This window comes from Hyla sarda, chromosome 5 (genome assembly GCF_029499605.1).
Source record: "Hyla sarda isolate aHylSar1 chromosome 5, aHylSar1.hap1, whole genome shotgun sequence".
NCBI classification, from domain to species: domain Eukaryota; kingdom Metazoa; phylum Chordata; class Amphibia; order Anura; family Hylidae; genus Hyla; species Hyla sarda.
Genome location: NC_079193.1, coordinates 14,992,177 through 15,006,897, shown reverse-complemented (window position 1 = coordinate 15,006,897; position 14,721 = coordinate 14,992,177). Strand labels below are relative to the sequence as shown.

Sequence of the window (14,721 nt, the reverse complement as noted above, 5' to 3'; positions counted from 1 at the left end):
TCAGTACTTATGAGCTTCTGAAGTTAAGGTTGTTCTTTTCTGTCTCTGTGCTTTCTGATGACACGTGTCTCGGGAAACGCCCAGTTTAGAAGCAAATCCCCATAGCAAACCTCTTCTAAACTGGGCGGTTCCCGAGACACGTGTCATCAGAGAGCACTTAGACAGAAAAGAACAACCTTAACTTCAGAACCTCATAAGTACTGAAAGGATTAAGATCTTTTAATAGAAGTAATTTACAAATCTTTTTAACTTTCTGGAGCCAGTTGATATATAAAAAAAAAAGTTTTTTTCCTGGAATACCCCTTTAAGAAAATACACCATAGGTCCTTACAGCATTTTTAGCTTTCATATGGGCACTAAAAATACCTGGGTTTAATTGTGTAAAGCAGTGCTTCCCAACCAGGGTGCCTCCAGCTGTGGCAAAACTACAACTCCCAGCATGCCCGGACAGCCAAAGGCTGTCCAGGCATGCTGGGAGTTGTAGTTTTGCCACAGCTGGAGGCACCCTGGTTGGGAAACACAGTTGTAAAGTGTAACTAAGGACCACAATAGATTTTTGGTAGTTTCCTACTAACCCTACCTTGGCCTTCCGCTGTTTGGTTTCTCCGCCTTTCTTTCCTCCTTTACATCTACCATCTACTTCCATCTTTTTGCAGGCGACATATCATGATCCCCACGTCCCTCCCCTCTGTTAGTCATGTCCTTAACTTGGTTACCCCAAAGAAGAAGAGACTGGACAGGGGTGTCAGCAGAGAGCACTGTGGTCAGGCAGAAAGGAAATTCAAAAAGAAAAGAACTTCCTGTGGAGCATACAGCAGCTGATAAGTACTGGAAGGATTAAGATTTTTTAATAGAAGTAATTTACAAATCTTTTTAACATTCTGGCACCAGTTGATTTAAAAAAAAAAAAAATGGAGTACCCCTTTAATGGTCTATTCACACGTACAGTATTCTGCGCAGATTTGATGCTGTGTTCAGTCATTTAGTTTACATTGAAATCTTCAGCAGAAAATCCTGCGCATCAAATCTGCGCAGAATACTGTACGTGTGAATAGACCATTAAAGGGGTACTCCACTGGAAAACATTTTTTTTTAAAATCAACTAATGACAGGAAGTTAAAAATATTTGTAAATTATTTCAATTAAAAAATCTTAATCCTTCCAGTACTTATCAGCTGCTGTATGCTCCACAGGAAGTTCTTTACTTTTTGAATTTCCTTTCTGTCTGCCCACAGTGCTCTCTGCTGACATCTCTGTCCATTTCAGGAACTGTCCAGAGCAGGAGAGGTTTGCTATGGGCATTTGCTCCTGCTCTGGACAGTTCCTGACATGGACAGAGGTGTCAGCAGAGAGCACTGTGGTCAGACTGGAAAGAACTACACAACTTCCTGTGGAGCATACAGCAGCTGATAAGTACTGGAAGGATTAATATTTTTTTAATAGAAGTCATTTACAAATCTGTTTAACTTTTTGGCACCAGTTGATTTAAAAAATGTTTTTTTTCCAGCGGAGTACCCATTTAAAGGGGATGTCCAGAATTAGGAAAAATTGGTCTTTTTTCTCTTGGAGATTTTAAAAATTTACTAAGAAAGTAGAACGAAATTCTAATTGTGTGTGTCTGGCTTCCTTATTCGGTACCCATGCCCTAATAACACCTAGATATCCCGTTTTATGAGCTCCATTTTGTTTTGATTTTTGAGAGACACACAATAACATTTAGGCTTCCTATGGGGAGCTCATTGCATATGTACATGTTCAACTTTAAAGGGGTACTCCGGTGGAAAATTATTTTTTTTCATACCAACTGGCTCCGGAAAGATTTGTAAATTACTTCTATTTAAAAAAATCTTAATCCTTCCAGTACTTATCAGCTGCTCTATACTTCAGAGGAAGTTGTGTAGTCCTTTCCAGTTTGACCACAGTGCTCTCTGCTGACACCTTTGTCCATGTCAGGAACTGTCCAGAGTAGGAGCATATCCCCATAGCAAGCCTTTCGTGCTCCGGACAGTTCCTGACACTGTGGTCAGAGTCGAAAGAACTACACAACTTCCTGTGGAGCATACAGCAGCTGATAAGTTAAGATTTTTTAATAGACATAATTTACAAATCTGTTGATTTGAAAAAAAAAAATTCCACTGGAGTACCCCTTTAACTAAACTTACTCATCTTATGTTAGCTCCCTCTAGTGGCAGCCAAGATTTTAATACGATCATGCAGGGGGTGCGGAGCTCAGAATCCAAACACCAGATCTCCGAACCCATCGTTATCTACCCAATAGCAACAGGGTGAACGACATACGATGTTATCTCCATAGAGTATGAACGATGTCTACAACATCTTTGACAAATCATCTGGAACGGCATTAAAATGTTGTATACATTATTTTTTAATCGAATAACAACGTGTTTAGTAAATCTCGCACACATCCTGCATAGGATTGGTCGACGTGCAGGTTAAAAATTTCTATGAGCGCAAATACATCAGAATTAGCCTTTGCGCGGTCTGTAGTTTTGCATTCCGCTAAGACAATGGAGATATTTTTGTCAAAAATTTTTTTTTTTTTTAAATTAAATAAAATTAAGGAAAAGTGTTAGAAAATCCATAAATTGTGATTTTTTTTGTTTATCCAGAAAAAATAAAATTAAAATAAAGAAAATAAAAAAACAAGAAAACACACGCACACAAAAACCAATAAGTTTCCAATAAATTTTCAATACATATTCTTTCTGTACAGGTCTTCTTAAAAATAAAACAAAAATGTCAGAAATGTAACCTTAGAAATTTCTCCCAATCTGATTTCTCTGTTCATTTACATAGAGCCCCCCCCCCCCCTAGGTAAGCGGCGGTAGACCCGGTCGATCCATCGGTTTCCAACTCGAGTCCCGAAAGTCCATTAAGAAGCAAAAGTCCCAGATCCCACGTTACAAAAAGTTCCGGCTGAGCCTCCCACAGCGAGCGGACGCTTACCAGTCATTTGTTAGTGCGCAAAAGCTGACTCTAAGCAATAAATGACTCAAAAATCATCTATTTGTGTCCTGAAATGCAACCTGTAGCTACAGCGATGCGGAGGATGACGGGAGAGTAAATTTAGCGTTAAAGAGAATAGTACAGAAAATATACAGCAGCAGAAGCAAGGTTGTTTTTTTTTTCTAGTATTTATACATGTTATGAACAGAACACAGCAGTAAAAGGCATAAATGCATATTAATGGGTACCATGTCTAAAAATTACTAAAGTACCTATTTAGTGTATTGGTTAATTTTGATAATTTTTTTTTTGTTTGTTTTTGTCTTTTTTTTTTTTGTTTTTGTCCAAAGAGTGCTTTTTTTTTCTGCAGCCAAACAGCATAACAATGCGTTACATAGAGTACAGTTAATTCCTATTAAATAGCTTATTCGTAGGTCATTTATATATATATATAATTTTCTTTTAGCCATTATAATATCCACTATATTTTATAAATTGATTTGTATTAACAAAACCTCATAAAATTTGTAAAACTTGCACCATTTTAATCCAGAGCCATTGACTTCCAGTAGACAAGTAGAAGGCCGTTCCAACGTCCATCACAAGTGGTCCATCAAAAAGTAGGATAAGAGGAGCTCCGGGTAAAGTTGTTGGGTGGAGCCAGACTTTGATTTTACTAATTCTGTACAATGTAACTTAAAGGGCATCTGTCATCTAAACTGAGCCGTGTAACGTAGCCCCTTAAAGGGGTATTCCGGGCAAAAAGCATTTTATCCCCTATCCAAAGGATAGGGGGATAAGATGTCTGATCGCTGGGACCCACGAGCTGCTTCTCCAGTTTCGGAAACCTCCGGGTTTCCGGGACTGGGGACGTGACGTCACACGACGCCCCCTCCATTCATGTCTATGGGAGGGGGCGTGACGTCCGTCACGCCCCCTCCCATAAACATGAATGGAGGGGGAGTTAGCTTGACGTCACATCCCCAGTCCCGGAAATCCGGAGGTTTCCGAAACCGGAGACACAGCCCCGCATAGAATCCGGGTTCTGCAGGGAGATCAGACATTTTATTCCCTATCCTTTGGATAGGGCATAAAATATTTTTGCCCGAAATACCCCTTTAAAAGGGGTACTCTGCCCATAGACATCTTATCCCCTATCTAAAGGGGACCCCCACCATCTCCGTGTTGCACCCGATGTTCGTTTAGAGCGTCAGAGGCTCGTGACGTCATGGCCGTGCCCGCTCGTGACATCACGCCCCCTCCCATAGACCTGCATTGTGGGGGCATGGCCGTGACGTCGCGAACTTCGCTCCGTGCACTGGAGAACGCGGGGGTCCCCTGTGATCAGACATCTTATCCCCTATCCTTTGGATAGGGGATAAGATGTTTTCCAACTGAGTACCCCTTTAAGATGGCCATACACCAAAAATAATAATTGGCCAATTATCCAATATGTATGAAGGTAGAAGATGCCTAGGGGCTGAGTACCCCTTTAAGCACATACTCCATACTGTGATATGTCCTAATATACCATTTTGTTTTTATTGTGATGGCTAAAAATAAGCAAAAAAATAAATAAAAGGAATTCAATATCAGTGTCCTGGAGGGGGGGCCAACGTGTCAGGAGCCTCTTTCCCAGACATCACAGCTTTTGATTGACACACAAGGCTAGGTGGCTGGCAGCAGCCCTGTGTGTGTGCAAATACTGTGGTTTCCTATTTGACCCGTCAGCCGGCCCGCCATTCACAGTCACTAGAAATAGAGAGCTCATTCTAGTAACATCCTCCAAACCCCACCAACAGGGGTCAAAGATTCACTGAGCGTGAGTCAAGAACCACAGTACTGACGCATGCGCAGACTTCATACACGGGGCTACAGCCGAGGCTGTAGCCCTGTGTGCCAATCAAAAGCCAGTGACATCTAGGGGGGAGGTGTATCTGATCGGTACAGCTCTAGACCCGCTGGACCGCCTCCAGGACACTGATGACGGAATTACAAAGTCCTCTTCTGCTTCTTTTCAGTCACCAAAATATAACATAAAGGGTTGTTAGGACATAGCATAGTAAGGAGTATGTGCTTATGGGGCTACATTACAGGGGTCAGTTTAGGTGACAGATGAGCTTTAAGCATGGGCGGGACTAAAGGTGGTGTAAAGTTAGCAGTTACACCCCTGCTGTCTGAAGGCCTCTCTTGCACTTAGGACAACACCAGTATTATAAACAGCACATGGTATCTAAGAGACCCTGTCTGCATTGGAGCCCATGAGCCTTAAAGGTAATCTCTACCCCTATCCAAAGCATAGGGGATAAGATGTCTGATCGCGGAGGTCCCACCACTGGGGACTGCTGCGATTTCGGCTGCGGCACCCCAGACATCTGGTGCATGGAGCATTCCATGCTGAATGACTGGCGATGCAGGGCAGAGGCTCGTGACGCCACGTAACGGGCACTCTTGACGTCATGGCCACGCCCCCTCAATGTAAATCTATGGGAGGGGGTGTGACGGCCGTCATGCCCCCTCCCATAGACTTGCATTGAGGGGGCATGGCTGTGAAGTCACGAGCCTCCGGTGGTACCCCTGATGCTCTAAATGAATGCCGGGTGCAGCAGGGAGATTGCGATCATACATCTTATCCCCTATCCTTTGGATAGGGGATAAGATGTCTAGCGGCGGAGTACCCCTTTAAGTTATACTTCTTATCAGAGAGTAAGACCTGCTTACATGACTAAGACTCACTGTGCCAGATGATAAGATCTATCAATATTGACAACTTGTGATCCATGGTCTTCAGGCATTACAACCAAAACTATAGACAGAAAGTACATGCAAAGGAACTCTCACTCCAATGTTTCCAAGTGGCTTTCCCTTAAAGACTGTGTTTTACTCCAACTAGGAGTCTTGGAACTTGACTGGGAATGTATGCCAAGCCAGAGATCTCTCCAGAAGGAAACTCGAGAGGCACGTTGTAGTGGGACAAAAGGTGTAATGTTTCTCCTTGAGGAGAGTGTCATAAAGACATGTGGAGACTTATAGGACATTCACACTCCACAGTCGCCACATTTCTTTATGGCACACTGGCCACGCCCCTCAATGCAAGTCTATGGGAGGGGGCGTGGCGGTCGCCACGCCCCCTCCCATAGACTTGCATTGAGGAGCATGGGCTGACATCACGAGGGGGAGTGGTTAATTCCGGCAGCGCGCACACAGTGTTCGGAACTAAATGTTCCGAACACTGGCCAGTGAAGTGCCCCTTTAAGGAGAAACATTACCCCTTTTGTCAAACAAAACTATAAATATTCAGCCAAAAGTCTAGGACACAGTACAATGACCTCAAGAGCTGCCAAGTCAATACTGTGCCAAATGGTTATGAGTGCCATACCTTGGTCTTGTAAACTAACCACTAGCTTTGATTTTGGTGGTTTCTTTAAAAGATCCGCACCAACCAAAGCACAGTAGCACTGAATTCTGCTCCAAGCCCAATAGCGTTGGAGAGAACACTTCATTTTGGAAAACTTTGCCCCAGAAACGGGAGTTCAAAATGGAGTCCAACTTTTTAATAAACACTTATTCTGCCATCCATCCAATCATGGGCTTGGGTATGGGAAAATGGAGTTTGAACATCTATCGAGCATGTTCTTGATGCTCAGCCACGAAGTACCCTCCTACGAAGAGAAGAGTCTATTCTATGAAGGGGAGCATCAATTCTCACCCGATATATTCATACCTTTCTGAATATCCCACACATATCCAGGTTGTCCAGGGAAAGTTAAAAAGGTATTTCAGGATTTTTTTTATTTATTTTTTTATTCTCCTGTGACCTCACACTTACAAACAAGGGATCCTGGGACTTGTAGTTGGTGGGAGGGAACTCCAACAGGAAATTGGCAATTTTACAAAATGAAAGCAGCAGCGTTACGGTGGACTCACAGCACAGCCATTGAGCCTCAAGACAAACAGGGATCCGCCCTAAACATGACCATTACTGTCTGGCAGGTAAGTATTAAGATCACCTTATGGTGGAGAACCCCTTTAACCTATACTCATTGTATATACCGGAGTTAGTTGACCCACAAATCAGCTAATGCTTGCATCGACTTAGGTCAAAAACAAAAAATTTCTAAAAGAAAGAAAACGTAATTTTTATATAGCCATTTACAGAAGTCAAATTAACTGTACCCTGTGTATCCAGAAATAATGTACAATATATCGTGAAATCTTAAAACTGAAGAAAGGAAATACAGTTATGACTTATTCATGAAGTACCGTGAGCTTTAAGTTCCCTTCCCGAGCATTATTGAATATTATATATCCATCTGTTATCGTCCTGTTACATACATAGTATCCGTTTTATTCCTCCTGTCCCTCAAGTAAAGTGCTTTGTCCATGGCAGACCATTCGGAGATATGCAACAGGAAAAGCCCATTTATGATCTACTAAATATATATATTTATATATTTATAAAAAAAAATTGTATATTTTGCTTTTCTTGGGTCTTTCGAAGAAAAGTGAAATGATAGTCGTCTTAGAAATGTCTTTTTTGTTTTTGTTTTTCGTTAGTAAACGTATCCTTCATTGTATGGGTGACTGTTGCAGTAGCCTCCGTCTGCCATGTAAGGGATGTTTTCGTCAAAATGCGACAGCGGTACTGTGTCTTCTTCGTTAATGTGTCGCTCCATGTCCGTTTTCAACAGCGGCCGTTGATTGTCTGGGAAGGCCATAGAGAAGAGCGCTTCGGGGTCGCAGACGAATTTGTACACGTATCTCTCTCCGGCGACCTTAGAGAGACAGAAAGTGAAACGTTTTAGTATCGCCTTTCCACATCAATGTCTTCATCCCATAATCGAAACATTTAAAGGGGTATTCCAGGAAAAAAACTTTTTCATATATATATATATATATATATATATATATATCAATCAACTGGCTCCAGAAAGTTAAGCAGATTTGTCAATTACTTCTATTAAAAAATCTTAATCCTTCCAATAATTATCAGCTTCTGAAGTTGAGTTGTTCTTTTCTGTCTGGCAACAGTGCTCTCTGCTGACATCTCTGCTTGTCTCGGGAACTGCACAGAGTAGAAGAGGTTTGCTATGGGGATTTGCTTCTACTCTGGACAGTTCCCTAGACATGTGTCATCAGAGAGCACTTAGACAGAAAAGAACAACTCAACTTCAGCAGCTCATAAGTACTGAAAGGATTAAGATTTTTTTTTATAGAAGTATTTTACAAATCTGTTTAACTTTCTGGAGCCAGTATATATATAAAAAAAACTTTTTTTGCTATGGGCAACTGGGCACCTTTTCCTCTGGACAGGTTTTGATAAATCTCCCCCATAGGGGGAGATTTGTCAAAACCTGTCCAGAGGAAAAGTTACTGAGTTGCCCATAGCAACCAATCAGATCGCTACTTTCATTTTTAACAAGGCCTCTGCAAAATTAAAGAAGAGATCTGATTGGTTGCTATGGGCAAGTGGGTCACTTTTCCTCTGGACGGGTTTTGATAAATCTGCCCCATAGCGTAAGAAACAGAGTAAGGCTGGGTTCACACCACATTTTGTTAACTACGGTTCCCGTATACGGCTGGAAGGAGGGTGGGGGCTTAATCGCGGCGCCCGCACTCAGCCGTATTCGGGAACCGTATTTAATGTATGTCTATGAGCCGACCGGAGTGAACCGCAGCCTCCGGTCGGCTGCGTTTTCGGCCGTATGCGGTTTCCCGACCGCAGGCAAAAACGTGGTCGACCGTGTTTTTTCCTACGGTCGGGAAACCGCATACGGCCGAAAACGAAGCCGACCGGAGGCTGCGGTTCACTCGGGTCGGCTCATAGACATGCATTAAATACGGTTCCCGAATACAGCTGAGTGAGGGCGCCGCGATTAAGCCCCGCCCCCTCCTCCCAGCCGTATACGGGAACCGTATTTAACAAAACGTGGTGTGAACCCAGCCTAAGGCTGCATTCACATCTCGTTTTTGCAATATGGTTTCCCCATCAGGTTTTTTGTAAAAAAAACGTATGTCTTAAAACCGGACCGTATACAACCGTATATACATCTGTACGGTTTTAAACTGTATACGGTTTGAAAACGGATGTCCGGTTGTATACGGTTTAATCCGTTTTTTTTTAAAGAAAAAAAAAACAGGTACGGTTTTATGTTTGTCCTTAATTAAAGTTCTTTTGATCTATTTGTGGGAAGAACTTTTCGGCGTGCACAAACCGTGTCGTGCAAACCGGATGGAACCGTACTCACATGCGGTTCAGTACGGTTCCCATAGACCACTATTTAAAAAAAAAAAAAAAAAATATTGGGGTTGTATCCGTTTTTTTACCCGGACATAAAACGGTAGTAGACTACGGTTTTGTGTACCGGGGAAAAAAAAGGATAAAACCGTAAATGATGCAAAACCTACACAACCGGATGCTACGCTTGGCATACGGTAGTCTATACATATGGTTTGCAATACGTTTTTTTTTCACTGAGACCGGATACGGGAACCATATTGCAAAAACGAGACGTGAATGCAGCCTAAGGGAAAGTACAGAAGATGTTTAGGAACTTTAAGGTACTCATAAATGATGACCAACCCCTTATAAGAAGTCAAGATGGCGTCTCACCTTTTGCATAATTCCCTTCTCGTAATAATAGCGCAGTGAACGACTGAGCTTGTCGTAGTTCATGGCGGGTCGGTTCTTCTGTATACCCCATCGCCGTGCCACCTATAACAAACAGGACACAAACCATACAATCAGAGGCGGGACTTGTAGCTTCTGGGCCCCGATGCAAAATCTGCGAAAGGGCCCCCGTGGACCAATTCTAATACTGGTCTCTTATGGGTCAAATGTGTTTTAAAGGGGTACTCCTCTGAAAAACATTACTTTTTAAATCAACGGGTGCCAGAAAGTTAAACAGATTTGTAAATTACTTCTATTAAAAAAAAATGTAATCCTTCCAGTACTTATCAGCTGCTATATGTTGCACAGGCAGTTCTTTCCTTTCTGAATTTCCTTTCTGTCTGACCACAGTGCTCTCTGCTGACACCTCTGTCCATTTTAGGAACTGACCAGAGCAGGAGGGGTTTGCTATGGGGATTTGCTTCTACTCTGGACAGTTCCTAAAATGGACAGAGGTGTCAGCAGAGAGCACTCTGGTCAGGCAGAAAGGGAATGTAAAAAGAAAAGAACTTCCTGTGCAACATACAGAAGCTGATAAGTACTGGAAGGATTAAGATTTTTAAATAGAAGTAATTTACAAATCTGTTTATTTTTTAAATCAACTGGTGCCAAAAAGTTAATCTTTTCCAGGAGTACCCCTTTAAGGCCCTCTTAGGCACCAGGGGCCCCGATGCAACTGCTACCTCCGCACCCCCTATAGCTACACCCCTGTATACAATGAAACCCATTACACATTCCTAAAGATGTAGTCAAAATAAAATGGTTTTAGTGCCATTTTTACTAGACCTTTGATGGGACATCTCTTTACCTATTGTCTGTAGAGCAGTGGTCTCCAAACTGTGGCCCTCCAGATGTTGCAAAACTATAACTACCAGCATGCCCAGACAGCCATTGGCAAATCTGTTTAACTTTCTGGCACCAGTTGATTTAAAAAAAAAAAAAAAGTTTTCCACCGGAGTACCCCTTTAATATTGCATCATATAGAACAGGTCAGTTTGTAAAGATATTATATACAATGCAATACCCTTATTCCTCTACGATATTCTCCCACCTCAGTCATGAAGTTGCATATGAATAACCAATAGTTGACTTAAAGGGGTACTCCGGTGGAAAACTATTTATTTTTTTCCATATAAACTGGCTCCAGAAAGTTAAACAGATTTGTAAATTACTTTTACAAAATTGCTACAAAATCTTAATCCTTCCAGTACTTACCAGCTGCTGTATGCTCCAGAGGAAGTTGAGTTCTTTTCTGCCTGACCACAGTGCTCTCTGCTGCCACCTCTGTCTGTGTCAGGAACTGTCCAGAGTAGGAGCAAATCCCCATAGCAAAACCTCTCCTGCTCTGCCATGTGCCCTCATATAGGCTCTGCCTGTGCCGTCATATAGGCTCCTGACACGGACAGAGGTGTCAGCAGAGAGCACTGTGGTCAGGCAAAAAAGAACGACACAACTTCCTCTGGAGTGTACAGCAGCTGATAAGTACTGGAAGGATTAAGATTTTTTAATAGAGGTAATTTACAAATCTGTTTAACTTCCTGGCTCCAGTTGATTTAAAAAAAAAAAAATAATAAATAAATTTGTTTCCCACCGAAGTACCCCTCTTAAGGGCAAAGAGGTCAAGTCCTGGGGGAAAAAAATAAATTCTACTCAAGGGCTGGTCCTAAAGGACTTCTGCTAATGGAAACAGTCTTCCTGCAGTGAAAAAAGTGCAAGAACTCGGTTCCCATGCATTTTTGCAGGACTAGAGCCCTGCTTAAAGGGGTACTGCAGGCAAAATGAACTTATCACCCCCCCTCCCCCCCCGCGATCTTACCGGGACCCGGCTCTGTGTGAGGAGCATGTGCAGTAGACGGCCTGAACTCCGTTGATTTTTATTGAAGCTCCGAAGAGACCAGAGTCCAGCACTCCGACCTCATCGGCGCTTCCACAGAAATGAATGGAGCACGTACCGTCTAGCGTTAGACGACAAGCGCGTTTCTCGCTGAGCGTACGCCGGTGGAAAACTTTTTAATCAACTGGTGCCAGGAAGTTAAAACAGATTTGTAAATTACTTCTATTAAAAAAAAAAAAAAAAAAATCTTAATCCTTCCAGTACTTATTAGCTGCTGAATACTAAAGAGGAAATTCTTTTCTTTTTGGAACACAGAGCTCTCTGCTGACATCACGGGCACAGTGCTCTCTGCTGACCTCTGCTGTCCATTTTAGGAACTGTCCAGAGTAGGAGAAAAATCCCCATAGCAAACATATGCTGCTCTGGACAGTTCCTAAAATGGACAGAGATGTCAGCAGAGAGCACTGTGCTCGTGATGTCAGCAGAGAGCACTGTGTTCCAAAAAGAAAAGAATTTTACTCTGTAGTATTCAGCAGCTAATAAGTACTGGAAGGATTAAGATTTTTTTTAATAGAAGTCATTTACAAATATGGTTAACTTTCTGGCACCAGTTGATTTAAAAAAAAAAAAAAAAAAAAGGTTTTCACGGGAGTACCCCTTTAAGGGTAACTCTTCAGATCTGTCTTTGGGCTGCCTTGGGCTTGATGGGTCCTAGATGTCCATGAGAAACACTAACAATAGTTACACCCATATCAATGCCCGTACCTCCTCGGGCTCGATGAGCTTGAACTCCATCCCCCGACCTGTCCAGGCAATAAAATGGGAATTGGCCGGATCGTCAAGTAATGCAACAAGGAACTGCCATAACTGGAGTGACCCTCTTCTCTGGTAGGTAGGTCCTTCCCGGTACAGTCCAGGCTCTTGTTTAATATCAGCTGCAAAATTATAAAAAAAAAAAAAAGACAGAATTATTATTACAGTTCCTTAAAGGGGTACTCCTCTGTTCCAAACGCTGGAGCCGGGAGCTCGTGACATCATAGCCCCGCCCGCCCTCATGATGTCATGCCCCGCCCCCTCAATGCAAGTCTATGGGAGGGGGCGTTTCACGCCCCCTCCCATAGACTTGCATTGAGGGGGCGGGGCATGACATCAAGCAGGGGCAGGGCTATGGTGTTACGAGCTCCCGGCGCCAGCTCCAGCGTTCGGAACAGTTTGTTTGTTGAGTAGCGGAGTACCCCTTTAAAGGGGTACTCCGGTGGGGGAAAGGTGCCAGAAAGTTAAACAGATTTTTAAATTACTTTTATATAAAAAAAATCTTAATCCTTCCAGTACTAATCAGCTTCTATATGCTCCACAGGAAGTTGTGTCGTTCTTTCCAGTCTGACCACAGTGCTCTCTGCTGCCACCTATGTCCGGGTCAGGAACCGGCCAGAGCAGGAGAGGTTTGCTATGGGGATTTTCTCCTGCTCTGGACAGCTCCTGACATGGACAGAGGTGTCAGCAGAGAGCACTGTGGACAGATTGGAAAGAACTACACAACTTCCTGTGGAGCATACAGCTGCTGATAAGTATTGGAAGGATTAAGATTTTTTTTATATAGAAGTTATTTACAGATCTGTTTAACTTTCTGGCACCAGTTGATTTGAAAACATTCGTTTTCCACCGGAGTACCCCTTTAAAGGGGTTATCCAGGAAAAACCTTTTTTTTTTATTTTATTTTTTAAATATATCAACTGGCTCCAGAAAGTTAGACAGATTTGTAAATTACTTCAATTAAAAAAAATCTTAATTCTTTCAGTACTTATGAGCTGCTGAAGTTGAGTTGTTCTTTTTTTTTTTGTCTAAGTGCTCTCTGATGACACCTGTCTCGGGAACTGTCCAAAGTAGAGGCAAATCACCATAGCAAACCTCTTCTACTCTGTGCAGTTCCCGAGACAAGCAGAGATGTCAGCAGAGAGCACTGTTGCCAGACAGAAAAGATCAACTCGTCTTCAGCAGCTGATAATTATTGGAAGGATTAAGATTTTTTAATAGAAGTAATTTACAAATCTGTTTAACTTTCTGGAGCCAGTTGATATAAAACGAAAAGTTTTTTCCTGGAATACCCCTTTAAATATGAGATCATATGTTTTCATTGGGGTCATTTTGGTTACGTATGTCAAAAAGTTGAATTTAGGTTGGTGGCCCTTCGAGTCCAGTGTTGCAGTACATGGTCCTCTGGTTACGTAGTATTACCTTAAAGGGGTTATCCAGAAAAAAAACTTTTTTTTTAAATAAACATCAACTGGCTCCAGAAAGTTAAACAGATTTGTAAATGACTTCTATTAAAAAATCTTAATCCTTTCAGTACTTATGAGCTTCTGAAGGTAAGGTTGTTCTTTTCTGTCTAAGTGCTCTCTGAGGACACGCGTCTCGGGAACCGCCCAGTTTAGAAGAGGTTTGCTATGGGGATTTGCTTCTAAACTGGGCGGTTCCCGAGACACGTGTCATCAGAGAGCACTTAGACAGAAAAGAACAACCTTAACTTCAGAAGCTCATAAGTACTGAAAGGATTAAGATTTTTTAATAGAAGTCATTTACAAATCTGTTTAACTTTCTGGAGCCAGTTGATATTTATAAAAAAAAGTTTTTCCTGGATAACCCCTTTAATCTGAAATCCCTAAATTAGCCAAATGTTATGAAGGCCGTACGGCCGTTCACAGAATGGACAGAGTCTGCCTGGAATGTTGCTGCCGTTTGGCTGCGGTCCTGGCGGTTACTGAAGCAGCAGCCGTGCGGTTTTGCAGATGTTTCTGACAATAATAATAATATAAATGATATACGCTCAGGACACAAAAGCCCAGAATGTTTTTCTTTGCTTATCCATAAGTACATGATTTGTACGATAAATATGCAAAACCGCGTGCGTCAGTCAGTAACAATGCGCTGGGTTACATCTCTGGCCTCTTCATTCCAGCTAATTGCACGGCTGCTTTTAAGCAAATTCTTTCTTAAAGGGAACCAGTCAGCTGATTTGTGCTGCACAAAACAAGGGAAGCGTGAAACAGGTGCAGGGAGCAGGGTCAGGGAACACTAGGATTTACTCTAAAACGCTCGGGTGTGTCAGAGATATCATAGTTTAAAGGGGTTCTCCACTGCCCTGCCTTCCGGAGCTCGGCTTGCAGCGTCCGGAAGTTTATTACTCCGAACGCTGTGTGCGGGCTTCCGTGTTCGAGGCTGCCCCCTCGTGACATCACGCCCGCCCCCTCGT

At 42.5% G+C, this 14,721-nt stretch overlaps 1 protein-coding gene across 3 annotated transcripts in view; it reads right to left on the bottom strand.

Annotated features, from left to right (window-relative positions):
- Window positions 1-2,368: 2,368 nt before the first annotated feature.
- The window catches only part of ETV1 (ETS variant transcription factor 1), a 95,825-nt gene continuing 83,472 nt past the window's right edge, over window positions 2,369-14,721 (bottom strand). For all 3 annotated transcript variants that reach the window (XM_056518909.1, XM_056518911.1, XM_056518910.1), the window contains 3 exons: window positions 12,237-12,406; window positions 9,581-9,682; window positions 2,369-7,742 (listed from right to left, as the gene is read on the bottom strand). In XM_056518909.1, the coding sequence (XP_056374884.1) occupies window positions 7,521-7,742; window positions 9,581-9,682; window positions 12,237-12,406 (494 nt within the window). In that variant the 3' untranslated portion in view covers window positions 2,369-7,520. The remainder of the gene's footprint in view (window positions 7,743-9,580; window positions 9,683-12,236; window positions 12,407-14,721) is intronic.